The sequence below is a fragment of the Hemitrygon akajei genome, chromosome 8 (assembly GCF_048418815.1).
Source record: "Hemitrygon akajei chromosome 8, sHemAka1.3, whole genome shotgun sequence".
NCBI lineage: Eukaryota > Metazoa > Chordata > Chondrichthyes > Myliobatiformes > Dasyatidae > Hemitrygon > Hemitrygon akajei.
The window spans coordinates 169,260,168-169,286,673 of record NC_133131.1 but is presented as its reverse complement, the minus strand read 5'-3'; the positions used below and the strand labels follow the sequence as shown (position 1 = coordinate 169,286,673).

The following is a 26,506-nucleotide window of genomic DNA, read 5'->3' as shown; positions in this document are numbered from 1 at the left end:
GGTGACGATCAGTTCCACCAGACAGATTTATTATCCCACTCAAGCCAATTCTCATGCCTTCTCCCTGTCACCTTTGACACCCTGACTAATTGGAATAAGAAGGTGATGGGAAGGGAAGGAGTACAAGCTGGCCGGTGATAGGTGAGGGGGTAGGTGGGAGGGGGGAGTGAAGTGAGAGCTGGGAGGTGACAAGTTTCTGATAGGAGAGGAGATGGACCCTGGAAGAAGGGGAAGGAGGAGGGGCAGCAGGGGGAGGTTCTTGTGCTTATTGAATGTGCGGGATTTGAAACGACTGGCATTTCTGTTCCACACAAGATACTCCCTGTAGAATCATCAACACAGAAACGGGTCCTTTCACACTGCACCCCCCACCCCCCCAATCTATGCTGACCACGATGTCTATCTATGCAAATCCCCTTTGCCTGCATTAGGCCGATATCCTCCTCTACTCTATCCATACCTAAGTATTAATGAGTCCTGAAGAAGTTTCTCAGCCTGAAACGTCGACTCTTTGTTCATCTCCAAAGATGCTGCTGAGTTCCTCCAGAATTTTGTGTATGTTGCTTTGTAATTGTATCTGTCTCCACTGCTTCCTCTGGCAGATACAATTATGGCAGGCTGGCGGGTGGCGCAGTGGCGTCAGTGCCAGACTCCGGAGCGCAGGTTCCTGAGTTCGAATCCAAGTCGGGCCACCCCCGGGCACGCTTTCCATGCGTGCTGGGTTGAGAGTTGAGCTAGCCACTCGGCCTCGTAAAAAATACCAGGGTCGAGTCAGGAACGTTCATATCGTGACCTGGTTAATCCGAAAGGAGACCAATCCTGACACCACGCGCCAGACGAGAATGGCTGACTGTCTGGTGCGATACACTTAAAAAAACCCAGCAACTTCCTCTGGCAACTTTTTGCGTCACGACCACCCTTTGTGTGAAGAACTTTCCCCTTCTTATTGGATTCTTCCCCTTAAAATCCCTGAGGTCGGACATGTATATCCTAGGATGCTCTGGGAAGCAAGGAAGGAGATTGCTAGGGTCCTGGCAGAGAATTTTGCAACTTTGAGTGATTTATAGTTGTAGACTGGAGAATAGCTAATGGTGTGACTTTATTTCAAAGTTCAAGTTTAAAAGTAAATTCATTATCAAAGTACCATATACTGCCCTGAGATTCATTTTCTTGTATGAATTCACAGTAGATACAAATAAATATGATAGAATCATTTAAAACTGCACACAAAGATGGACAAACAACCAATGTACATAAGATAAACTGCGGAAATACAATAAATGAATAAGTAATATTGAGAGTCCCACCGCTCCCCGTGACTGCGGGGGTTTCCTCTGGGTGCTTCGTTTTCCTCCCACAGTCGTAAGACGTACTGGTTAGGAGGTTAATCGGTCATTGTAAATTGTCCTGTGATTAGGCTAGGATTAAATCGGGGGTCGCTGGGTGGCGTGGCTCAAAGGGCAGAAGAGCCTGTTCCACACTCTATCTCAATAAGATAAGGAACCTGGGGTATTGACTCATTGAAAGTCAGCCTGTAGGTTGTTGAATCAGTTCAGCGTTGAGGTGAGTTAAGTTATCCACGTTGGTTCAGGGGTCTGATGGTTGAAGGCTAATGGTGTTCCTGAAGCTGGTGGTGTAGGATATAAGGTTGCGTTACCCCTTTCCGATGGCAGCAGCGAGAGAGAGCGTGTTCAGGATGGTGGGGTCCTTGACGATGGACTCAGCTTCCTTGTGGCAGCGCTCTCTGTAGATGTGCTCAAAAGTTGGAAACGCTTTTCCTGCGAAGGACTGGGCTGTATCCAAGCAACACACACAAAATGCTGGAGGTACTCAGCAGGCCAGGCAGCGTCTATAGAAAAGAGTAGAGTCAACCTTTCAGGCCGAGACCCTTCATCATTTTGTGTGTGTTGCTTGGATTTCCAGCATCTTGCAGATCTTCTATTGTCTGTGATTGGGCTGCACCCACTACTTTCTATCAGCCTTTCCTGGGCATTGATATTTCCATACCAGGCCATGATACAACCAGTGAGGATACTCTCCACTGTGCATCTATAGAAGTTTGTCGAAGTTTTAAATGACATGCCGAACTTCTGAGAAAGTAGAAATGCTCCAGGCATCTTTTGTAGTGGCACCTAAGTGCTGGTTCCAGGACAGATCCTCAAAACTTAAAATGCCAAAGAATTTAAAGTCACTGACCCTCTCCACCTCTGACCCCCTGATAGTGAATGGCTCATGGACTCCTGGTTTCCTCCCCCTGCTGTCAATAATCACTTCTTTGAGCTGACATTGAGTGAGAGGTTGTTGTTATGGCACCCGTCAACCAGATTTCCAGTCTCCTTTCTATCGTCACCACTTCTGATTTGGCCAACAACAGTGGTGTCATCAGCAAACTTGAATATGGCTTTGGAGCTGTACTTAGCTTCGCAGTCATAAAAATAAAATGAGTAGAGCAGGGGACTTGATACACAACATGGTGCAGTACCTGTGCTGTTTTGTAGGAGATGTTGTATCAGTCTGAACTGACTCAGGTCTGCAAGTGAGGAGATCAAGGATCCAGTTGCACAAGGAGGCTTTGAGACCTGGGTCTTGGAGTATATTGATTAGTTTTGATGGATAATTGTGTGGAATGCAGAGCTGTAGTCAAAGAAGAGCATCCAGATGTATGCATCTTCCCAGTCCAGCTGGGTGAAGAGCCAACGAAATGGTAACCTGTTGTGACGGAAGACAGATTGGGGTGGATCCAAGTCATCCTCAGACAGGTTGGTTTCTGACAAAACTCTCAAAGCACTTAGTCACAGGGGATGTCCATCAGTGCCACTGGAGGATAGTCACTGTGACAGATCACCATGTTCTTCTTGAGCACCACTGGGATTGAAGCATGACTGAAGCATATTTGTACTATTGTTTATTTGTACTATTGTTTTTGTTTGCTTTTAATTCTGTACAGAGAGAGCTCAGGGAAACCGGCGTCAAATTCCCTGTATGTATCCTCATTCTTGGCCATAATAAAGGATTCTGATTCTGAAGCAGGTGGGTACTTCAGAAGCCAGATGTTGAAGATGTTTTAAGAAGAGAAGCAAGTACAAGGTGGGAAAATCATCAGAAATTCTGAGGGATGAGAATCAAATAGTGATATCTCACAAATTTAATTGCGTTTTATTTCTGAGGAGGCGATCAGGGAAGCAGGACAATTTACCTGGACTCGGTCCCGCATAGTCTGCTAGTGTGGAACGTCATGCCCATAAAGCAGTAAAAGTTTGTGGAACAAATGCTTTCTGCGGCAATATGTTGTGATTTGAACGCGTTGACGTAAAGATTAGCCACGACATGGTACAGTTGTGATGCATCCAAATACAGTATCTGACGCAACCAAGGATTCCCTGCTACTGCCCTTTTAAATAGCTATTTGTGGGACCCACCCTGGCACGGAGTACGCAGGCGCGTTCAAGTACTGCCGTTGCTACTCAGGTGCTTCCCTCAGCAACGGAAGGTGTCGCAACCAAACATTATGGCTGACGTCAAATATGATTGTCATTTTAAGGACCAATAAAGAAAGAAAGTATGCAATACGTGTCTTGCTTTGCCCATTCAGCGATAGGCACTGGGAAAAGGGGTGGGACTTCATCGAGCAAGTTCGTGGGACCTGGGAGAGCGAGAGGTTGGCGCAGTTTTGGCGTTGGTGATTTGAATGAAGAGGGAAGACGCCGTGTAAACATCCTGGACCCCGGCGATGGACAACGGTAGCGTGGAGGAGACGGCCGCCGCCCTGGTCAGGGAATATCTGAGCCGCAAGGTATAGGCAATGGCGCAGCTGAGAGGGAGGCGGTGGAGGGGGGGGAAGGGGATTGGGGACTGGGCTGAAGTGGTGGGACAGAGGAGGGCAGAGCGTTTGGGCCCTGGGGAGGGCTCTGGAGGCGGCAGTGTTGGGGTAGATTGAGGAGGGAAGGGGATGAAGGGGGTAGGGTAGAATATGGAGCGGGGGATGGGATAGGACGGGGAGAGGAGGAGGGAGGGACGGGATAGGACGGGGAGAGGGAGAGGGAGGGACGGGAAGGGGAGGGGTGAGGGATGGGATGGGGATAGGGGAGGGGTGGAGGGAGGGACGGGATAGGACGGGGAAGGGGGAGGGGTGATGGATGGGATGGGACGGGGAGGGACGAGATAGGATAGGATGGGGAGAGTTAGGGGGAGGGATGGGATAGGATGAGGGAGGGAGGGACGGGATGGGATGGGGATAGGGGAAAGGATGGAATAGGACGGGGAGGGGGGGGAGTGATGGATGGGATAGGATGGGGAGAAGGGGAGGGATGGATGGGATAGGATGGGGAGAGGAGGGAGGGAGGGATGGGATAGGATGAGGAGGGGAGGGAGAGACGGGATAGGAGGGGTGAGGGATGGGATGGGGATAGGGGAGGGGGGAGTGATGGATGGGATAGGACGGGGAGAAGGGGAGGGATGGGATAGGGTGGGGAGGGGGGAGGGAGGGGCAGGATAGGACGGGAAGAGGAGGGAGGGATGGGATGGGATAGGACGGGGAGAGGGAGGGGCGGGATAGGACGGGAAGAGGAGGGAGGGATGGGATGGGATAGGACGGGGAGAGGGGGAGGGATGGGATAGGATGGGGGTAGGACGGAGAGAGGGAGAGGGATGGGATAGGGCGGGGAGGGATAGGATGGGATAGGACGGGGGGAGGGACGGGATAGGATGGGGGTAGGACGGAGGGATGGGATGGGATAGGACGGGGAGAGGGAGGGGCGGGATAGGACGGGAAGAGGAGGGAGGGATGGGATGGGATAGGACGGGGAGGGGGAGGGATGGGATGGGATAGGACGGGGAGAAGGGGAGGGAGGGGGGATAGGACGGGGAGGGGGAGGGATGGGATGGGATAGGACGGGGAGAAGGGGAGGGAGGGGGGAGAGGGAGGGGCGGGATAGGACGGGAAGAGGAGGGAGGGATGGGATAGGGTGGGGAGGGAGGAGGGATAGGATGGGGAGAGGGAGGGGCGGGATAAGAGGGGGAGAGATGGGATAGGATGGGGGTAAGATGGGGAGAGGGATGGGATGGGACGGGGAGGGACGAGATAGGATAGGATGGGGAGAGTTAGGGGGAGGGATGGGATAGGATGAGGGGGGAGGGAGGGACGGGATAGGACGGGGAGGGGGGGAGTGATGGATGGGATAGGATGGGGAGAAGGGGAGGGATGGATGGGATAGGATGGGGAGAGGAGGGAGGGAGGGATGGGATAGGTTGAGGAGGGGAGGGAGAGACGGGATAGGAGGGGTGAGGGATGGGATGGGGATAGGGGAGGGGGGAGTGATGGATGGGATAGGACGGGGAGAAGGGGAGGGATGGGATAGGGTGGGGAGGGGGAGGGAGGGGCGGGATAGGATGGGGTGAGGAGGGATGGGATGGGATAGGACGGGAAGAGGAGGGAGGGATGGGATGGGATAGGACGGGGAGAGGGGGAGGGATGGGATAGGATGGGGGTAGGACGGAGAGAGGGAGATGGGATAGGACGGGGAGTGGGGGAGGGATGGGATGGGATAGGACGGGGAGAGGGAGGGGAGGGATAGGACGGGAAGAGGAGGGAGGGATGGGATGGGATGGGGGTAGGACGGAGAGAGGGAGATGGGATAGGATGGGGAGAGGGGAGGGGCGGGATAGGACGGGAAGAGGAGGGAGGGATGGGATAGGACGGGGAGAGGAGGGAGGGACGGGATAGGATGGGGAGAGGGGGAGGGACGGGATAGGATGGGGGGGTAGGACGGGAAGAGGAGGGAGGGATGGAATGGGATAGGACGGGAAGAGGAGGGAGGGATGGGATGGGATAGGACGGAGAGAGGGGGAGGGATGGGATGGGATAGGACGGGGAGAGGAGGGAGGGACGGGATAGGATGGGGAGAGGGGGAGGGACGGGATAGGATGGGGGAGAGGGGGAGGGATGGGATAGGGTGGGGAGAGGGAGGGGCGGGATAAGACGGGGAGAGGGGGAGGGATGGGATAGGATGGGGGTAAGACGGGGAGAGGGATGGGATAGGGCGGGGAGGGATAGGATGGGATAGGACGGGGAGAGGGGGAGGGACGGGATAGGATGGGGGTAGGACGGAGAGAGGGAGATGGGATAGGACGGGGGAGAGGGGGAGGGATGGGATGGGATAGGACGGGGAGAGGGAGGGGTGGGATAGGACGGGAAGAGCAGGGAGGGATGGGATGGGATAGGACGGGGAGAGGGGGAGGGGATGGGCGGGATAGGACGGGGAGAGGGAGGGGCGGGATAGGACGGGAAGAGGAGGGAGGGACGGGATAGGATAGGGAGAGGGGGAGGGACGGGATAGGATGGGGGGTAGGACGGGGAGAGGGGGAGGGATGGGATAGGGTGGGGAGGGAGGAGGGATCGGATGGGGAGAGGAGGGAGGGGCGGGATCAGATGGGGAGAGGAGGGAGGGACGGGATAAGACGGGGAGAGGGGGAGGGACGGGATAGGATGGGGGTAGGACGGGGAGAGGGGGAGGGATGGGATAGGATGGGGGTAGGATGGAGAGAGGGGGAGGGATAGGATGGGATAGGACGGGGTGAGGGAGGGGCGGGATAGGACGGGAAGAGGAGGGAGGGATGGGATAGGACGGGGAGAGGAGGGAGGGGCGGGATAGGATGGGGGTAGGACGGGGAGAGGGGGAGGGATGGGATAGGACGGGGAGAGGGGCGGGATAGGAATGGGAAGAGGAGGGAGGGATGGGATAGGACGGGGTGAGGGAGGGGCGGGATAGGACGGGAAGAGGAGGGAGGGATGGGATAGGACGGGGAGAGGAGGGAGGGGCGGGATAGGATGGGGGTAGGACGGGGAGAGGGGGAGGGATGGGATAGGACGGGGAGAGGGGCGGGATAGGAATGGGAAGAGGCGGTGAAGGAATAGTACGGGGAGAGGGGAGTAGGAGGGGTGTGGGTGCTGCAGGAGGGGAGGGTGGGATGAGGGAGAAAAAGGAGGGGAGGAGATGGATGAGAGTGTAGGTAGAACCCTAGATAGGTATTGCAGGAGTCTGGTGGAGTTTATTTGAGCAATGGGAGTGGGAAGTGTGGAGAGGCCGGGGCTAATGGGGATGGTACTGTACCAGAAGGAGGAGGGGGGCAGGGCCAGGGGAAAGTGAGCTGGAGACGGCTGTGGAGAGGAATTGGAAGGGATGGCTGTGGGAGAGAGGAGGGGCAGAGCAGATGGGTGATGTGGGGTGAAAGGAGAAATGGGCTGCTGGGTCAGTAGGTGGGTTTGAGGGGATTATGGGAAGGGTATTTGGGGTGGTAACTGGATTCTAGGTAGTTGAATATTTGGGGGGAGGTTGAGGAGGATTTAGGGTAGGATGTTTGGCAGTGGTGAAGTGCTATGAGGGGCAGTGAGAAGAAAGGGTACCGGGTGGTGATGTAACAAGGGTGAAGGGGTACGGAGGTTTGGGATGTTTGAGAGGTGGGTTGTTTGGTGATGGGGCAAAGGGGTAGGGTTAGGGTTGAATGAGTTCAGGGTAGGTTGTCTGGCTGTGGGGTGAAGAGGTATAGGGGTTTGAGGGGATTCAGGGCAATGGTGGTGGGAAGTAAAGGGGATTCCAGTGTGGAGGAAAGAGGATTCTAGGAGGTGTGGGCCATTGAGGGGTTAGGCTGTTCTGGAAGGGGTTGAGAGGTGATGGGGTTCAGAAGAGGTAGGAGGTTGAGAGCAGAATGTGTATTCTGGGGATGGGTGGGTGAAGGGAGAGTTGGTTCTATGGGTGGTAGAGGTCATGTGAGAGGGTGGGGAGGAGTCCCAGGAAGAGAGGAGAGATGTGTAGGGGCTCAGTTAGAGATTTGGGGTGTCTCTGTATCCCAGGGATATGGTGGGGAGAAGGACTGGTAGAGAGAGTGGGAAAACTGTCATGCTTAAGTCGGGACTCTTGTGAGTCTGGGATTGGGATATTGGTAAGGTGGCAGAGGTCAGGTTTTGATTGCAGGACGGACAGGAACAGATTGTCTGGGTTAGAGATGGACTAATTGGATAGGGGTGGGCAATGTGAGTGGTCGTTGTGGAATCAGTGTCTGCACAGCATGAGAGAACCGTATTGAGGGACGAATCTTGCAGACAAATTATTGGATGTTAATATGAAAGACAAATGAACTTTACTCCAAGCAATTAAAATATTAGCACAGATTTGTCTTATTAGATGGGATGTGCTCTGAAAATTGTTCTGGTCTGCTCTTCCTACTGAAGGAAGATTAAAAGAAGCATAATGATGGTTCTGTTTAATTTACAGGACAGGGAACAGTTTTAATGAGAATCCAAGCAGAATCAGGTTTAATATCACTGGCATATGTCCTGCAAGTTTTGTTGTTTTGTGGCAGCAGTACATAATAAAAAAAAAACTATAAATTACGTTAAGAAATATATATATAAAATCAATTAGTGTAAAAAGCAAGCAAAATAAAAAAATTGAGGTAGCATTCAGGGTTCATTGTCCATTCTGAAATCTTATGGTGGGGGGAATGAAGCTGTTCCCGAAACATTGAGTGTGTGTCTTCAGGCTCCTGTGCCACCTCCTTGATGGTAGCAATGAGGTAAGGGTAGTAGGAATCCTTAATGATGGATGCTGCCTTTTTGAGGCATTGCCTTTTGAAGATGTCCTTGACGAGACCTGATCTCATTGAAATATGCTAAATTACCAGTGTGTGACTATGTAGATAGTTATTCTGGCTGGGGTGTCTCATACCATGGAGTTAGGAGTCGGCTATTCAGAACTACTGAGAAGAAATTTCTTCATCTAGAGAATGGCAGATCTTTGGCATTCTCTTCTGTGGGGGTTCAGTTACAGAGTATGTTTGACAGTAATCAACAGAATGAAGAGAAAAGAGATGGTTGTTGACTTCAGGAGAGCACGGAGTGACCACTCTCCGCTGAACATTGACAGCTCCTCCATTGAGATCGTTAAGATCACCAAATTTTTGGTGTTCACCTGGCAGAGAATCTCACCTGGTCCCTCAACACCAGCTCCATAGCAAAGACAAGTGTGAGGTATTGCACTTTGGAAAGACAAACCAAGGTAGAACATACAAGGTAAATAGTAGGGCACTGAGGGGTGCAGAAGAACAGAGGGATCTGGGAATACAGATTCAAAATTCCCTAAAAGTGGCGTCACAGGTTGATAAGGTCGTAAGCTTTTGGTACATTGGCCTTTATAAATCAAAGTATTGAGTATAAGAGTTGGAATGTTATGGGGAGGTTGTATAAGGCATTGGTGAGGCTGAATTTGGAATATTGTGTGCAGTTTTGGTCACCAAATTATTGGAAGGATATTAATAAGTTTGAAAGAGTGCAGAGAAGGATGTTGCTGGGACTTGAGAAACTGAGTTACAGAGAAAGGTTGAATAGGTTAGGACTTTATTCCCTGCAATGTAGAAGAATGAGGGGAGATCTGATAGAGGTATATAAAATTATGATGGGTTTAGAGTGAATGCAAGCAGGCTTTTTCCACTGAGGCTAGGGGAGAAAAAAAACCAGAGGACATGGGTTACGGGTGAAGGGGGAAAAGTTTAAAGGGAACATTGTGGGGGGGCTTCTTCACACAGAGTGGTGGGAGTGTGGAATGAGCTGCCAGATGAAGTGGTAAATGTGGGCTCACTTTTAACATTTAAAAAAAACTTGGACAGATACATGGATGAGAGGTGTATGGAGGGATATGGTCCAGGTGCAGGTCAGTGGGACTAGGCTGAAAAATGGTTTGGTACAGCCAAGAAGGGCCAAAAGGCCTGTTTCTGTGCTATAATGTTCTATGGTTCTATGGTAAGAAAGCCTAGCAGCGTCTCTTATTTCTGCGAAGGCTGAGATAGATAGATAGATAGATAGATAGATACTTTATTCATCCCCATGGGGAAATTCAGCATTTTTTCCAATGTCCCGTACACTTGTTGTAGCAAAAACTCATTACATACAATACAATACTTAACTCAGTAATAATATAATATGATATGCATCTAAATCACTAGCTCAAAAAGCATTAATAATAGCTTTAAAAAGTTCTTAAGTCCTGGCAGTTGAATTGTAAAGCCTAATGGCATTGGGGAGTATTGACCTCTTCATCCTGTCTGAGGAGCATTGCATCGACAGTAACCTGTCGCTGAAACTGCTTCTCTGTCTCTGGATGGTGCTATGTAGAGGATGTTCAGGGTTTTCCATAATTGACCGTAGCCTACTCAGCGCCCTTCGCTCAGATAAGTCCATCTCCTACCCCCATCCTCTCCACATTCTACAGAGGATGTATCAAGAGCATCCTGCATCACTGCCTGGTTCGGGAATTGCACCGTCTTGGATCGCAAGACTCTGCAGCGGATAGTGAGGTCAGCTGAGAAGATCATCGGGGTCTCACTTCCCGCCATTACAGACATTTACACCACACGCTGCACCCGCAAAGCTAACAGCATTGTGAAGGACCCCACGCACCCCTCATACAAACTCTTCTCCCTCCTGCCATCTGGCAAAAGGTATCGAAGCATTCGGGCTCTCACAACCAGACTGTGTAACCTTCTTCCGCCAAGCCATCAGACTCCTCAATACTCAGAGTCTAGTCTGACATCAACATCATTTATTATTATGTTGAAATTTGTCCTCTACTGTGCCTATTGTCTTGTTTATTAATTATTGTACTGCCCTGCATCGTTTTGTACACTTTATGTAGGTCTGTAGTCTAGTGTAGTTTTTGTGTTGTTTTACATAGCCTACTGTCTCACATAGTCTAGTGTAATTTTGTGTTGTTTCTTGCAGCACCATGGTCCTGGAGGAACGTTGTTTTGTTTCTACTGTGTACTGTACCAGCAGTTTATGCTCGAAATGACAATAAAATGCGACTTGACTTGACTTGAGCAACACACACAAAATGCTGGTAGAACGCAGCAGGCCAGGCAGCATCTATAGGAAGAAGCACTGTCGACGTTTTGGGCTGGGACCCTTCCTCCGGACTAACTGAAAGGAAAGATAGTAAGAGATTTGAAAGTAGGAGGAGGAGGGGGAAATGCGAAATGATAGGAGAAGACCAGAGGGGGTGGGGTGAAGCTAAGAGCTGGAAAGGTGATTGGCAAAAGGGATACAGAGCTGGAGAAGGGAAAGGATCATGGGACAAGAGGCCTAGGTAGGAAGAAAAGGGGAGGGGGGGAGCACCAGAGGGAGATGGAGAACAGGCAGAGTGATGGGCAGAAAGAGGAAAAAAAAGGGGAGGGGGAGAAAACTAAATATATCAGGAATTTTCCCCCCTTCCCCTCCTACTTTCAAATCTCTTACTATCTTTCCTTTCAGCTAGTCCTGACGAAGGGTCTCGGCCCGATATGTCAACAGTGCTTCTTCCTATGGATGCTGCCTGGCTTGCTGCGTTCTACCAGCATTTTGTGTGTGTTGCTTGAATTTCCAGCATCTGCAGATTTCCTCGTGTTGACTTGACTTGAAAGGGGTTTAGTGCAGAGAAGTGGTACTGAGATAAAAGATCAGCCCTGGACTTGTTGAATAATAGAAACCAAGTTTTGTGCTGCTTCTAGATATATAGAGGCTTAAATAGGGGAAGGAAGGAAGAAAAGCAGGTGGGGATTAAAGGATGCAGAGAACAATCGGAAAGGATAATCACAAGAGGTTTTGCAGATGCTGGAAATCTTGAGCAACACAAAGAAAATGCTGGGGAACTCAGCAGGTCAGATAGCATCTATGGAGATGAATAAATCATGTTTAATATCACCAGCATATGTCGTGAAATACATAGTGCAGCAACAGTACATTGTGATACATAAATTATAAATTACAATAAGAAATCTATATTAAAAATTAAGTTGAATAGTAGTGCAAAAAGTGAGCCACAAAAGTAGTGAGGTAATGTACGAGTTCATTGTCTGTTCTAAAACTTGATGGCAGAGGGGCGAAGCTGTTCCTGAAACATTGAGTGCTTATGGCTTCAGGCTCCTGTGTCACTTGCTTGATGCCAGCTATGAGATAAGGGCATGTCCTAGATGGTAGAAATCCTTAATGATGGTTGCTGCCTTTTTGAGGCATTGCCTTTTGAAGATGTCCTTGACACTGGTGAGGATATTGCCTATGACGGAACTGGCTGAACTTGCAACTTTCTGCAGCTTTTTCCAATCTTGTGCAATAACCCCTCCATACTAGTTGCTGATGAAACCAGTTAGAATGCTCTCCATGATACATATGTAGAAATTTGCAAGTCTTTGGTGACATACCAAGGAGAGGTTAATGCAGGATGGGACAGTAAATGGTGATTAAATATAAGGTGATATAGAGTGTTGATATGTCAGAGAATTTGGGGCAGCGTGGAATGTGGTATTCCTACGTGAGGTTATCAGGCCATTGAGGTGTGCATTGGACTACAGATGAAGGTGCAGGGTTGATATGGAGATAAATATAATGCAAATCAAGAAGAGGAATTCAAAAGTAAGAAGACATAAGGGATGTCAAACAAAAGAAGGGAACAATAGTGAGGAATATAGGATAAATAGAAAGGAATTTATTTGGATGATTGGTGGTGGTATGGGAAGGGGAAAAAAAAAGCAAAGGACAGTTATGCCAATTGATTAAGTTCTTCTTAAGGTCATCACCCCTGCTGGGGCTTAGGCCACCAACAGAAGCTCGCCAGAGTCCAGTCTTTCAAGGTGTAGCCCATTGAAGATCCTTCTTCTGCCAGGGGTGAGGTCTTTGGAGCTTCTGTTATGTCTCTGTAGTGCTAGGTTATTAGGGATGGGGTTGCCAACCCTCCTTTCACAGCCGGCCTTGGGACCTTCCATGGCAGAGTTCTGAAGAAATTCTAGTTGGGTGGGGTGGGGGGAGGGAAAGAATAAAAGCAAGTGATGTGGCATTCATTGTCATGTACTTTTCCTGTTACTAGACCATTATAGGAGGAGAGGATGAGGTAAGTGAAAAGGGAGGAAATATAATGAGTAAACTGGGAATACATTAAAACCCATTGCTAATACATTTTTTAGATTTGTTGAAGATGAGTGAAAGTAAATTTGCCTCTATTTAAGGTAAAAGTGAGAGTCAAACATTGGGGAGCAATGAACAAAATAGTTTTTTGCTTTCTTAACAAAAGGCTGAAAGAACATACTGTTACTCAATAAGAGGTAAAACAAGGAAATTGAAATTGTTTAGGACTGGTTCTTCATAATGTGTTCAGTCAACTACACAATGTTGGCAATGGGCAAAAGATGACTGGACAAGCTGCCATCTTCACCCACATTCTGTGAATGAATTGAAAAGAATAAGAGCTGATCCTGGCAACTACTTTACCCTGAAGACAGTGAATGGGTGGATATTGGACATCAGGGTTGCTTTGTGTGAAGAAGCAGATTGCTGAATCTTGGCCAAGTTAGTTTCTGTGTAATGCACCTCAACTTTGCATGGTAGCAAAGGAATTTGTGACTGCAATTGCACAAACCTTTTGAAATCTAGTTGATGTGTGCAGTCAGGAAACAAAGCAATAATGAGTTCAGTTTGTGGAGGGGCTTGGATCTTGAGGGCAGGTGCAAGGTACTGATTTTAAAGTTCTCATTTCTATTTTCAATCCCTCCAGGGTCCTCTGACCTTCCTGTATAGGTAATCTATAAGCTTCAAGAAGAGTTCCAAATTTGGCTTCATGATTATCCTCAAATTTATTTGCCACAACATTGTTTGTACCTTTCACTGTCAAAGTCATGAGGTCCTTCCCTAAATCAAGTCAAAACAAATTCAAGTTCAAGTTTAATTGCCATTCAACCAAACACATGAATGCAGCCAAACGAAACGGCGTCTTCCTGGGCCAAGGTGCTAAACACAGTACCAATAGTCACATACAGTACATATAGTTACAATAGCAGAAAATATATTGACAAAAAGAAATATATAGTCACCTTTGTATTGCTTCTCATGGCGATATTGGGTAAACCTTATCACTTTGGTCTATCATTTGGTCATCTGTCCTCGATCTCTTAGTATGTTATGTGATCAATTTTTGCCTGACATTTCTCCTTTAAGTCCTGTAATTGCCCTTATTTGGTAAGTTTTCCTGAGTTACGGATACTTGGAGATGGAGGTTGTTGAACTTGGCAAGTGTAAAACAAAAATGGAGGTGTGGTTTAATCATAATTTGAGGTAGGTATAGTGAAATTACTTCCTCGAATGGAGACTTCAGTCATCAGGAGTACATGTTCTTACAGTCATTTAGTTGGAAAATTGGCAAGTATTTTTTTTTAACAGAAAGCTGTTGGAAGTTTAGAATCCTCTGCTTGCAAAAGATCGAGGATCCTAGTGGCTAATTGGAGATTTCAAGACTCATGCTCACACAACAAAGTCAAAGTATATATATGTCGCTATATGCTACCTTGAGATTAGTTTTCTTGCAAGCATTTACAGAAAAACCAGTGCAATAGAATTTATGAAAAGCATGCATAAGCAAAGTTCCCTTTACAATTGAAGGGGCTGAATGGTCTTCTTCTTGGATTAACATATGATTGAACAATGTGAAATAGATTTTGACCACAGCAACTATATCACTGCATTGAGTGAGGAATGGAAGTACTTGTGGGTACCCGTCTGGTAGATTGGCCACTACAGTATTGTAGGTAAGGATTTAAAAGAGATAGATAAATTGTAATGAGAATAAACCGGGGAAAATATAATGGCAGATTTATCTTTCAGAAAACAAATTAACCAAGAATTATTAATCATACAAGCAAGTCTTGAGATTACCCATTTTCACTGTTGGAAGAGGTGATTAGAAAAGCTGATGAAACCCAACAGATTCCACATGTGGTTGCTGTATTGATGGTCTCGGTTTTGAACTGAAATGTGTGCCTATGATTTCTCTTTGTTGTGAGATTGCTGTCTCAAAACTCGGGAATTAATTGAGCAACAAGCACCAAGATGGGTAAAAATTTTGCTTATTGGCTATTCACTGACAGACAAGGCTTGATGTGTATTCTGTAAACAACATTGGCCATATACTGGGAATGTAAATGGAAAATAGTACTGAATTACTAGACAATTCCCTTGCATCCTGGATTATTTACAAACATTTGTCCTTAACCAGACAGGTTAATTGGCTGGAGTTAATGTTCTGGACAAGGCTAAGAGGTGTCTATTTCCAGTAAAAATCTGTAGGAGCATACATTTCCTAAAATATTGATTTTTAAAATTCAAGCTATCCTGTGCAATAAATAAATGATTTGACATACACAGTCACTGTAAGTAAATGGTTCTGTATTTAAATCAATATGTGGGACTGGCACATAGGAACTGCTTAAGGAATATGAGCAGCTAGGCCCAACTTCAAAATAAAATAAGAAAATCTTTGGACTACTACCTGAGCTATATGCAAACGGGCATAAGATTAAGACCATAAGATTTAGGAGCAGAATCAGGCCATTCGGCCCATCAAGTCTGCTCATATCACCACCACCAACTTTATAACATAAATCTGTTTTGTCCATGATAAATACTTCAATGGTACAGTTGGCCCTTCTTATCCACGGGGGATTGGTTCCGGGACTCCCTGCGGATACCAAAAATGCAGATGCTCAAGTCCCTTATATAAAATGGTGTAATATTTGCATATAACATACGCACATCCTCCCATATACGGTACTTTAAATTATCTCTAGATTACTTATAATACCTAATACAATGTAAATGCTATGTAAATAGTTATACTGTATTGTTTAGGGAATAATGTCAAGAAAAAAAGTCTGTACATGTTCAGTACAGACGCAACCATCATAGCAATTCTTCCGTGATCTTTAACTTCTTGAGGCTGTAGCCCTTTACATAGCTAGCCAGCCATCCCTTACTAGACTTAAACTCCTTCCTCTTGCTCATAACACAAGTAGTGAACGAATGAGATGCGAGGCGAACAATGCTCAACTTCCGGATTTTCCCGATCCACGGTTGGTGGAATCTGTGCATGTGGAACCTGTGATTAAGGAGAGCCGACTGTACTTCAAATCCAAAAGACTTGTAGGATCACACAGCCTGATCTGCCTGTACCTATCCAGTAATGGCATCAATACTCTCTAGCCTGCAGTGTAAGAGATGAGAGTTGTATGCGTTGCTTAAAGATTGATTTGGGAAAGATTAGTCTTGATTATTTAGGACATGGCGGGGGAGAGATAAACTTGAAGTGAGCAGGAATCAGTGTCCAAGGAAATTGACTAACTAGGAATAGTAGGTGGCTGGGTAAATTTGTAAATAGGAAAAAGCACTAGTGTGCTATTAGAAAAAAGTGTAGGATAACTGAAATCGTTCAGGAAGGGTCAGTGAATAGAAACCCACTAGGATGCTGCCATGTAGAGTTAGAGCACGGAAAATGGTAGAGTCAGAGCGAAAAGCTGATAATTTAAATGTAGATTTTAATGTCATAAATAGAAGTAAATGATACAGTATAAACCCATTACAGAAATGTGGTTGCATAGTGACCAGTTGCTGGAAATTTAAAAGAGACAGGTAGCTTCTGATAAATAGTGGAGTAAAGGCAGAAGAGAGGAAGGATCTTGGCCTGAGAATCTAGTAGAATCAACTTGATTTAAGTGTAGAAGGGTCAGAAAATGCTGATGGAGGTATCTATTGGTCCCCCAAATAATCTTGGTAAGGCAGTGTATAATGCATACCTGAAATTCTCTCTTTTCTCATGACTGTGTGGCTAGGCAAAGCTCCAATGCCATCTGTAAATTGGCCAATGATACCACTATCATTGTGGGCAGAATCTCAGATGGTAAAAAGGAGGCATACAAGAGTGAGATAGATTGGTTAGTTGAGTGGTGTTGGAACAACAACCTCAGACTTATTGTCAGCAAGGCCAAGGAATTGATTGTAGAGTTCAGGAAGGGGAACACTGATCTTCATTGAGAGGTGGAAAGGGTGTGCAACTTCAAGTTCCTGGGCTTTAACATCTCAGAGGACCTGTCCTGGACCAAACATACTGATGCAGTCATGAAGAAGGCAAACTAGCAGCTCTACTTCAATAGGAGTTTCAGATTTTGTATGTCACCGAAGATTCTCTATGGATTTCTACAATTTTTGTAGATGTATAGAATATTCTGACTGATTGCATCAGTCTAGTGTGGAGTCTCCAATGCACAAGATTGCAGAGGATTGCTGGCATAGCCAGTTCCATCACATGCGCAACCCTGCTTGCCATCAAAGACCTCTTGAAGAGGCAGTTCCTCAAGAATATGGTATGGTGATCCTCACCATCCAGGACATTTATTTATTTAGAGGTAAAGCATGGAATAGGCCCTTTTGGCCCTTCAAGCCATGCCACCAGTGGATTCAAGTTACTTCTGAGGCAGGATATGTTTCATCACCTGTCAAAGCATTTTACTACAGTGGATGTAAGTGCTACTGGACAATGGTCATTGAGACAGGTTACCGCATTCTCCTTGGGTACTGGTATAAATAAAGCCTGCTTTTTGAAGCAGGTAGGTACTTCAGACTACCAACGGAAGAGGTTAAAGATATCAGTAACCAGTCCAGCCAATTGATTAGCACAGGTCTTTAGTACTAGGCTAGGTACCCCATCTAGGCCAGATGCTTTCTGTGGATTCACCCTCCTGAAGGATGCTCTTGTGTTGGCCTCAGAGACTGAAATGGCAGGGTTATTGGGGGGCTGTGGGAGTTTGTGGAAGTGCCTCTGTGTTTTGACAGCCAAAGTAAGCTTAGAAGAGATTGAGCTCCTCTGAGAACAAAACCTAGCTGTCCTGACAAAGGGTCTCGGCCCAAAAAGTTGACTGTACTTCTTCCTATAGATGCTGCCTGGCCTGCTGTGTTCCACCAGCATTTTGTGTGTGTTGCTTGAATTTCCAGCATCTGCAGATTTCCTCGTGTTTGTGTTACATATTCTGCTTGGGTTTACTTTGTAGGAGGTGATAGCATTCAAGCCCTGTCACAGCTGTCGAGCATCCTTCTGTGATTCAGCTTTGACATGGAATTGCCACTTTGCATGTGAGATGGCTTATCAGGGGTCATACCTGGACCTCTTGTACTTACCTTGATTGCCAGACCTGAATCTCACAGATCTAGCCCTCAGCAGATTGTGGATCTCTTGGTTCATCTGGGGCTTCTGCTTGGTGAAGACTGAATTTGTGGGGACACACTTATCCATGAGTATATTTCAAGTTAAATCAAGTGACATGGCGGATAGCAGAACTTTGCTTCAAGATGAGCTCAATGCCTTCTGTGCTGGCTTTGACCACCAGAACATGGAGGAACCATTGTGCATCCCCACATTTCCTGATGATCCTTTGGTGTGAGTATCTGCAGATGACATGCCAGCTGCCTTCAAGAGGGTGAATCCAAGGAAAGCATCCAGTCTGGATGGAGTACCTAGTCGAGTACTGAATACCTGTGCTGACTAACTGGTTGCTGTGTTTATGGATAACTTCAACCTCTTGCTCTGGCAGCGTGTGGTACCCATCTGCTTCAAGCAGACTTCAATCCTGCTGGCACCCAAGAAGGGTGTGGTAGCCTACTTCAATGACTATTGCCCAGTGGTGCTTACATCCACAGTGATGGAAGTGTTTTGAATCAGAATTGGGTTTATTATCATCGGCATGTGACGTGAAATTTGTTAACTTAGCAGCTGTAGTTCAATGCAATACATAATATAGAAGAAATGTCCATTTAGGTATCATATGACAGATTTGTCTGGGTGGTGTCATAACAAACTCAATGTCAGCAAGATCAAGGAGCTAATTGTAGACTTCAGGAGAGGGAATCTAGAGGTCCATAAGCCAGTCCTCATCAGAGGATTGGAGGTCAGTAACTTTAAATTCCTGGGTGTCACCATCTCAGAGGATCTGTCTCGGACCCATCGTATAACTGTAGTTGCGAAGAAAGCACAACAGTACCTCTATTTCCTTAGAAGGCTGCGGAGGTTTGTCATGGCATCAAAAACCTTGCCAAACTTCACTGGATGTGTAGTGGAAAGTGAATTGATTGGCTGCATTACGATCTGAAATGGGAACACCTGATGCCCTTGAACAGAAAATCCTACAAATTATAGTGGACTCAGACCAATGGCTGTATTTCATTGGGTGTTTGGAGAGATTTGGTGTGTCATCTAAAACGCTCAAATTTCTGCAGATGTACCGTCACCTTCTCATATGGGGGAGGGGCTACTACACAGGATCAAAAGAAGCTACACAGAGTTGTAAAATTAGCCAGCTCCGGCATGGGTAGAAGCTTCCATAGCATCCAGGACATCTTCAAAGAGTGGTGCCTCAGCAGGGTCCATCATTAAGGACCACATCCTCCCACGATATGCTCTCTTCTCATTGTTGTCATCAAGAAGGAGGTACATGTAAATATGTCTGTACATAAATGTCTGTATATATGTATTTACTGTAACTCATTTGTTTTTAATGTATCATGTATTGCATTGTAATGCTGTCACAAAGTTAACAAATTTCATGACATATGCCAATCATATTGAATTTGATTCTGGTTCAGTACATAATGGGTAGAGCCCGCCCTACCTTTGAGCACATCTACATGAAACTGTGTTGTAGGAAAGTAGCATCTAACATTAAAGCTTCTTATCACCCAGGCCTTGCTCTTTTCTTGCTGCTGTCATCAGGCAGAAGGCACAATTGTCTCAGGACTTGCAGCATCAGGTTCAAGTCAGTTACAGCTCATAAGATACAGGAGCAGAATTAAGCCATTCGGCCCTTCGAGTTTGCTCCACTGTTTCACCTTGGCTGATCAAATTTTCCTCTCAGCCCCAATCTCCTGTTTTCTCCCCATATTCCTTCATGCCCTGACCAATCAAGAATCTATCAACCTCTGCCTTAAATATACGTAAGACTGCACAGCTACCTGTGACAAAGAATTCCACAGGTTCACCACTCTCTGGTAAAGAAATTCCTTCTCATCTCCATTCTAAAAAGATGCCCCTCTATTCTGAGGCTGTGTCCTCTGGCCTTAGACTCTCCCATCATTGGTAGCATCCTTTCCACATCCACTCTATCAAGGCCTTTCACCATTCGATAGGTTTCAATGAGGTTACCCCTCATTCTTAAGTCTGGTGAATACAGGCCCAGATCCATCAAACACTCTTCATATGACAAGCCATTCAATCCTGGAATCATTTTCGTAAACCTCCTTTGAACCCTCTCTCGTTTCAGCACATCCTTTCTAAGATAAGGGGCCCCAAACTGCTCATAATACTCCAAATGAGACCTCACCAGTGCTTTATAAAGTCTTAACACTACACCCCTGATTTTGTATTCAATTCCTCTTGAAATGAATGCTAGCATTGCATTTGCCTTCCTCACCACAGACTCAACCTGCAAATCAATCTTTAGGGAATCCTGCTTAAGGATTCCTAAGTCCTCTTGCACTTGTTTTTCATATTTTCTCTCCATTTAGAAAATAGTCTACCCTTCATTTTTTTTCAACCAAAGTGCATGACCATACACTTCCTGACAGAGTATTCCATCATTCACTTTTTTGCCCATTCTCCTAATCTGTCCTTCTGTAGCCTCTCTATTTCCTTAAAACTACCTGCACCTTCACCAATCTTCATATTGTCTTCAAATTTTGCAACAAAGCCATCAATTCTTCCATCATCCAAATCATTGATGTAAAAATGTATAATGTAAAAAAAAACTTGGTCCCAACACAGAAGCCTGTGGAACACCACTGGTCACTGGCTAGCAGCCAGACAGAAAAGGCTTCCTTTATTCCTACTGTTTACCTCCTGCCAATCAGTTACTGCTTTATCAATGCTAGAGTATTTCTTGTCACACCATGGACTCTTAGCTTGTTAAGCAGCCTCGTGTGGCACCACCTGAAAATCCTAGCCAGTCATAAACCTCCTTTGAACCCTCTCCAGTTTCAGTACATCTTTCTAAGATAAAGGACTCAAACCTGCTCCAACCCTGTGTCACCTCTTTCTTATGATTTGATTTCATTTTCTTACCAACAGCAATGCTGCCCCCACTGCCTTCCTGCCTATACTTTCAATACAATGTGTATCCTTGGACATTAAGCTCCCAGCTATAACCTTCTTTCAGCCATGATTCAGTGATGCCTACAACATCATATATATCAATTTGCAACGGTGCTACAACAAGTTCATTTACCTTATTCTGTATACTGTGTGCATTCAAATATAAAACCTTCAGTCCTGTATTCACCCTTACTGATTTTGTCCACCTTTTATGTTGTAACTCATCCTGTTGACTGCAATTTTGCCCTATCAATAGCATCTCTTCACTACACATTGCCTCTGTTGTAAAGCAGCTACCTCATCGTCAGCACTATTTTCTGCCTTTCCTATGATACTTGTTGCATTGAAATATTTGCAGCTCAGGGCACTAGATGCACCATGCTCAGTTCTTTGATTTGTAACTTTGTCTGAGGTCTTACCGACATCTGTCTCCACAGCTTCTCCACTGACTGTTCTGGCACTCTGGTTCCCATCCCCCTGCAATTATAGTTTAAACCCCACCATACAGTATTAGCAAACATACAGATTCAGTTTATTGTCATTTAAAAACCACAAATGCAATGCAGTTAAAAAATGAGACAATGTTCCTCCAGGATGATAATCAGCAAAGCACATGACAAAATAGACTACACCAGAAAATCCACATAACATTTGGCAATCCCCAATCCAGAGTCCGGAGAGGCTGCTGCGTATTAATACCACGCTACCATCTTAGTGAGTTTTCCGGAAAGGAGCTCCAAACCCACCAGACAAAACAAGACCAAACACTAAAGCTACAAGACCTGCACAAAACCGCATAGTTACAACATATAGTTATAACAGTGCAAACAATAACATAATTTGATAAAAAACCGACCATGTAAAAATAGTAAAAATAGGTAAAAATAGTCCAAAGATGTTAAAAGACTACAAGTTTGAAAGAAACCACCACACAGTTTCCAAGAGTCCTCAGGGTCCTGATAGACTCGTCATCCCATGCGGCGGCAGAAGGGAATACCCCCGCTGTGGACTTCCACGGCGCTGCCTGACTCAGCCTCGCAGACACAGCATACAATGACAGCTCCGTCGAACCCAGCCTCGCAGACACAGCACACACTGAAAGCGACCTGACTGCAGCGAACTCCGAGTCCGTCGAACCTCCGAGCCTCCGACCATCCCCTCCGGCACAGCTTCTCCGAGCACCGTCCTCTGCTGAGCGTATTCAGACGCCCCCGCCAATGGCCACCGGCAATGTAACCCCGAGGACTGGGGGCCTGTTCTTCTCAGAAGAGACCTGGACCTCACAGCAGCAGCAGCAACGAAGAGGGCCTTCCTTGAGATTTCCAGATGTTCCTTCGTGCTCCCACGTCCGTTTTTCATTAGATTAGGATTGCGCACGGCACCCCGCTTAACAAATAACATATCAGCTCCGGAGCGGCCGCTGTAAGCTGCGTCACGCAGCCATTTTGATCCACTAGGATATTAGTCTCTCTCCAGTTCTGATGCAAACTCTTCTTTCTGTACAGGTTCCACCTTCCCTGGAAGAGAGCTCAATGATCCTAAAATAATATACCACCTTAGCCATTAACTCCTTAGCCATGTATTAAACTGTATAATCTTCAGAGTTCTGGCCTCAGTAGCATTTGGCATTGGTAGCAATCCTGTGATCACAACCCTGAAGGTCTGTGGTGCCCTTTAACTTAGCACCTAACTCCCTAAATTCTTTATGCAGAACCTTGTCACTCATCCTACCCATGTCATGACTTCTGGCTGTTCACCCACCCACTTAAGAATTCTGAGGATTTGATTTGAGGTATCCCTGGGCCCTGGCACCCAGGAGCCAGTATACCATCCGGGAATCTTGTTCTTGCCCACAGAACCTCCTGTCCTTTCCCCCTAACTAACAAGTCCCTTCCTACTTCTTCACCTTTCCCTTCTGAATCAGAGGTCAGACTGGGTGCCAGAAACTTTTCCTTTGTTAGGTCATCCCCATCCAAAGTGGTATACCTGTTGTTGAGGGGGATAGCTGCAGGTGCACTCTGCACTGGCTCTTTGACCATTTTCCCCTTCCTGGCTGTCACCCAGTCTGTGTCCTGCACCTTGAGTGTAACTACCTCTCCATATGTCCCATCTATTGCAGCCTCAGCCTCCCAAATGATCTGGAGTTCATCCAGTTCCAGCTCCAACTCCTTAACATGAATTGTTAGAAGCTGCAGCAGGATACACTTCTTGCAGTTGTAGTTATACCCCTCAACCATCAGGCTCTTGAACAAAAGATAATTACACTTATCTATTGAGATTTTCCCAGAATGAATGTTCTCACTTTCAGGACTCTTTATCTTTTTACATGCTCTCATTATTTACCCCTATTTATTTCTATTTGCATTTGCACAGTTTGTTCTCTTCTATGCTCTTGCTGTTTCATTGATCCTGTTAATAGGTACTATTTTATAGATTTGCTGAGCATGCCTGCAGGAAAAAGAATATCGTGCTTGTATGTGGTGACGTGTATATACTGAGATAATAAATGTTGCTTTGGACTTTATAAAGTCTGTGACGACTGTGGCATATTCATTCAGATCCTTTGAGTCCTTGAATATGGTGCAGTCCACTGATCTGATGCAATCCCGTAGAAGCTTTTCTGCTTCTGGCAACCTCCTTGTTTTCCTTGCCTCTGGTGTCTTACTCTTTAGCTCTCTGTGTGTAGGTAGGAAGAGGACAGTCAGTTGATACTGAAATGTGGTCTAGGGATGGAATTGTCAGCGTATCTGATTGTAGTGTAATAGTGACCGAATATATTGGGACCCCTGGTGCTGTAGGTGATATGGTGATGATAATTGTTTTGATATTTCTTCAAGGAAGCCTGAATTAAATTGAGGTAGGCTGTTTCTGGTATGCTAATTATGGTACTCAAAAATACATCGAGTGCTTTCTTATCCTCTGCCTTTGGTGGCATGAAAACTACAGTCAGGATCACGGAGAAGAACCTCAGTTAAGTAGAACAGACGGCACTGAATTGTTAGATGTTTCAGGTCAGGAGACAAGAGTATGACAAGACCACTATGTTCAAGCACCATGAAGAGTTTATTATGAAACATAGACACTGACCTCCTGCTTTCTGCAAATAGCAGCTTGGTCCATCTGTGAATTGAGAATACTTCAGGCCAAACCACCATATCTGGAAAGAAAATGTGAACGTTGGCTTTAAATATGTGCCAATGAATTCCACAGATTCACCACCCTGCGGCTAAAGAAATTCCTCTTCATCTCTGTTCCAAAGGATTGTCCTTCTATTTTGAGGCTGTGCCCTCTATTCTTAGACTCGCCCACTATAGGAAGCATCCGCTCTGCATTTGCTGTATCTAGGCCTTTTAATATTCAATAGATTTCAGTGAGAACCCAACCCACCCCCCCCCCCCCCACCCCATTCTTCTGACCTCCAGCAAGTAATGGCCGAGAGCCATCAAACACTTTTCATATGTCAACTCTTTCATTCCCGGGTCATTCTTGTGCACCTCCTTGGGACCCTCTCCAATGTCAGCACATCTTTAACAAGAGAAAATTTGCAGATGCTGGAAATCAAAGTACCGTAGTACATATGAAATGCTTGAGGAACTCAGCAAGCCAGGCAGCATCTATAGAAAAGAGTAAACAGTTGATGTTTTGGGCCAAGACCCTTCATCAGGACTGGAAAAAAAAGAGATGAGAGATCAGAATAAGAATGTGGGTGGGAAAGGAGGAGGAAGTACAAAGTGTTAGGTGAGTAAAGAGCAGGATAGATGATTGGTGAAAGAGGTAAAGGGCTGGAGAAGGGGGGATCTGATAGGTGAGGTCAGAAGGTCATAGAAGAAAGGGAAGGAGGAGGAGCACCAGAGGACAGGTAAGGAGATGAGGTGAGAGAGGGAAATGGAAATGGTGAAGGAAAGATGGTGGTCATTACCGGAAGTTCAAGAAATTGATGTTCATGCCATCTGCTTGGAGGCTACCCTGACGGAATATAAGATGTTGTTCCTCTGTCTTGAATACTGTGGACTGACATGTTGGAATGAGAAATAGAATTGAAATGGGTGGCCACTGAAAGATCCTGAGTTTTCTGGTGAATGGAGGGTAGGTGCTCGGCGAAGCAGTCTCCCAATCTACATCAAGTCTCACTGATATACAGGAGTCCACACCAGGAGCAATGGATACAGTAGATGACCCCAACAGAGTCTCAGGTAAAGTGTCAATAGACATAGAAACATAGAAAACCTACAGCACAATACAGGCCCTTCGGCCCACAATGCTATGCCAAATATGTACATACTTGAGAAATGACCCTGGGTTACCCATAACCATCTGTTTTTCTAAGCTCCATGTACCTATCCAGGAGCCTCTTAAAAGACCCTATAGTATCTGCCTCCACCACCGTCGCCGGCAGCCCATTCCACGCACTCACCACTCTCTGCACTAAAAAAAACTTACCCCTGATATCCCCTCTGTACCTACTTCCAAGCACCTTAAAACGATGTCCTCTCATGTTAGCCATTTCAGCCCTGGGAAAAAGCCTCTGATTCTCCACACAAACAATGCCTCTCATCATCTTATATACCTCTATCAGTGTCGCCTCACCTGGAAAGACTGTTTAGGGCCCTGAATGGCAGTGAAGGAGGGGATGTAGGTGTGGCACTTGTTCTGCTTGCAAGGGTAAGTGCCAGGTGGGAGATCAATGAGGAGGGATGAGTGGACAAGGGAGTTGCATGGGGAGCCATCCCTGTGGGAGGTGGGGGAGGGAAAGATGTGCTTCGTGGGAAGATCCTGTTGCAGATGGCAGAAATTAACAGGGAATTATGTGCTAGATGTGGAAGCTGGTGGGGTGGTAGCTGAGGAGAACCTCATCCCTGGTTAGGCAGCGGGAGGATGAGTTGAGGATGGTGTGAAATGGAATAGATGAGGTGAGGGCAGTGCTGATGGTGGAGGAAGGAAAGGCCATTTCTTTGAAGTAGGGGGACATTTCCTTTGTTCTGGAATGAAAAGCCTTATCCTGAGATGCAGTGGAGACAGGAATTGAGAGAAGGGGATGGCATTTTTACAGGCAACAGGGTAGTCCTGGTAGCTGTGAGAGTCAATGGGTTTATAATAGACATCAGTAGATAAGCTGTCTCCAGAGACAGAGACTTCAAAAAAGGGGAGGGAGGTGTCAGGACTGGACCATGTAAATTTGAGGGCAGTGTGGAAGTTGGAGATAAAGTAAATGAAGTCTACGAGCTGAGTATGGGTGCAGGAAGCAGCACCAATGCAGTCATCGATGTAGCATAGGAAAAGTTAAGTGATACTGGTGTAGGCTTGGAATTTAGACTGTTCCACATAGCTGACAAAAAGGCAGGCATATCTGGGACCCATGTGAGCACCCACTACTACACCTTTTGTTTGAAGGAAGTGGGAGGAACCAAAGGAAAAATTATTGAGAGTGAGGACCAGTTCCACCAGTGGAGAAGAATGGTGATGGAAGAGAACCGGTAGGGTTTGGTGTGCCTTGAGGTATATAGGGACTGGACTTCCATAATGAAAAT

The 26,506-nt window shown here is 46.3% G+C and overlaps 1 protein-coding gene across 1 annotated transcript in view; it reads left to right on the top strand.

The window, feature by feature from the left end:
* The first annotated feature begins 3,646 nt into the window (after positions 1 to 3,646).
* The window catches only part of mindy4 (MINDY lysine 48 deubiquitinase 4), a 275,155-nt gene continuing 252,295 nt past the window's right edge, over positions 3,647 to 26,506 (top strand). Inside the window, exon 1 of the mRNA XM_073055046.1 lies at positions 3,647 to 3,793. Within this exon, the coding sequence (XP_072911147.1) occupies positions 3,731 to 3,793 (63 nt within the window). The 5' untranslated portion in view covers positions 3,647 to 3,730. The remainder of the gene's footprint in view (positions 3,794 to 26,506) is intronic.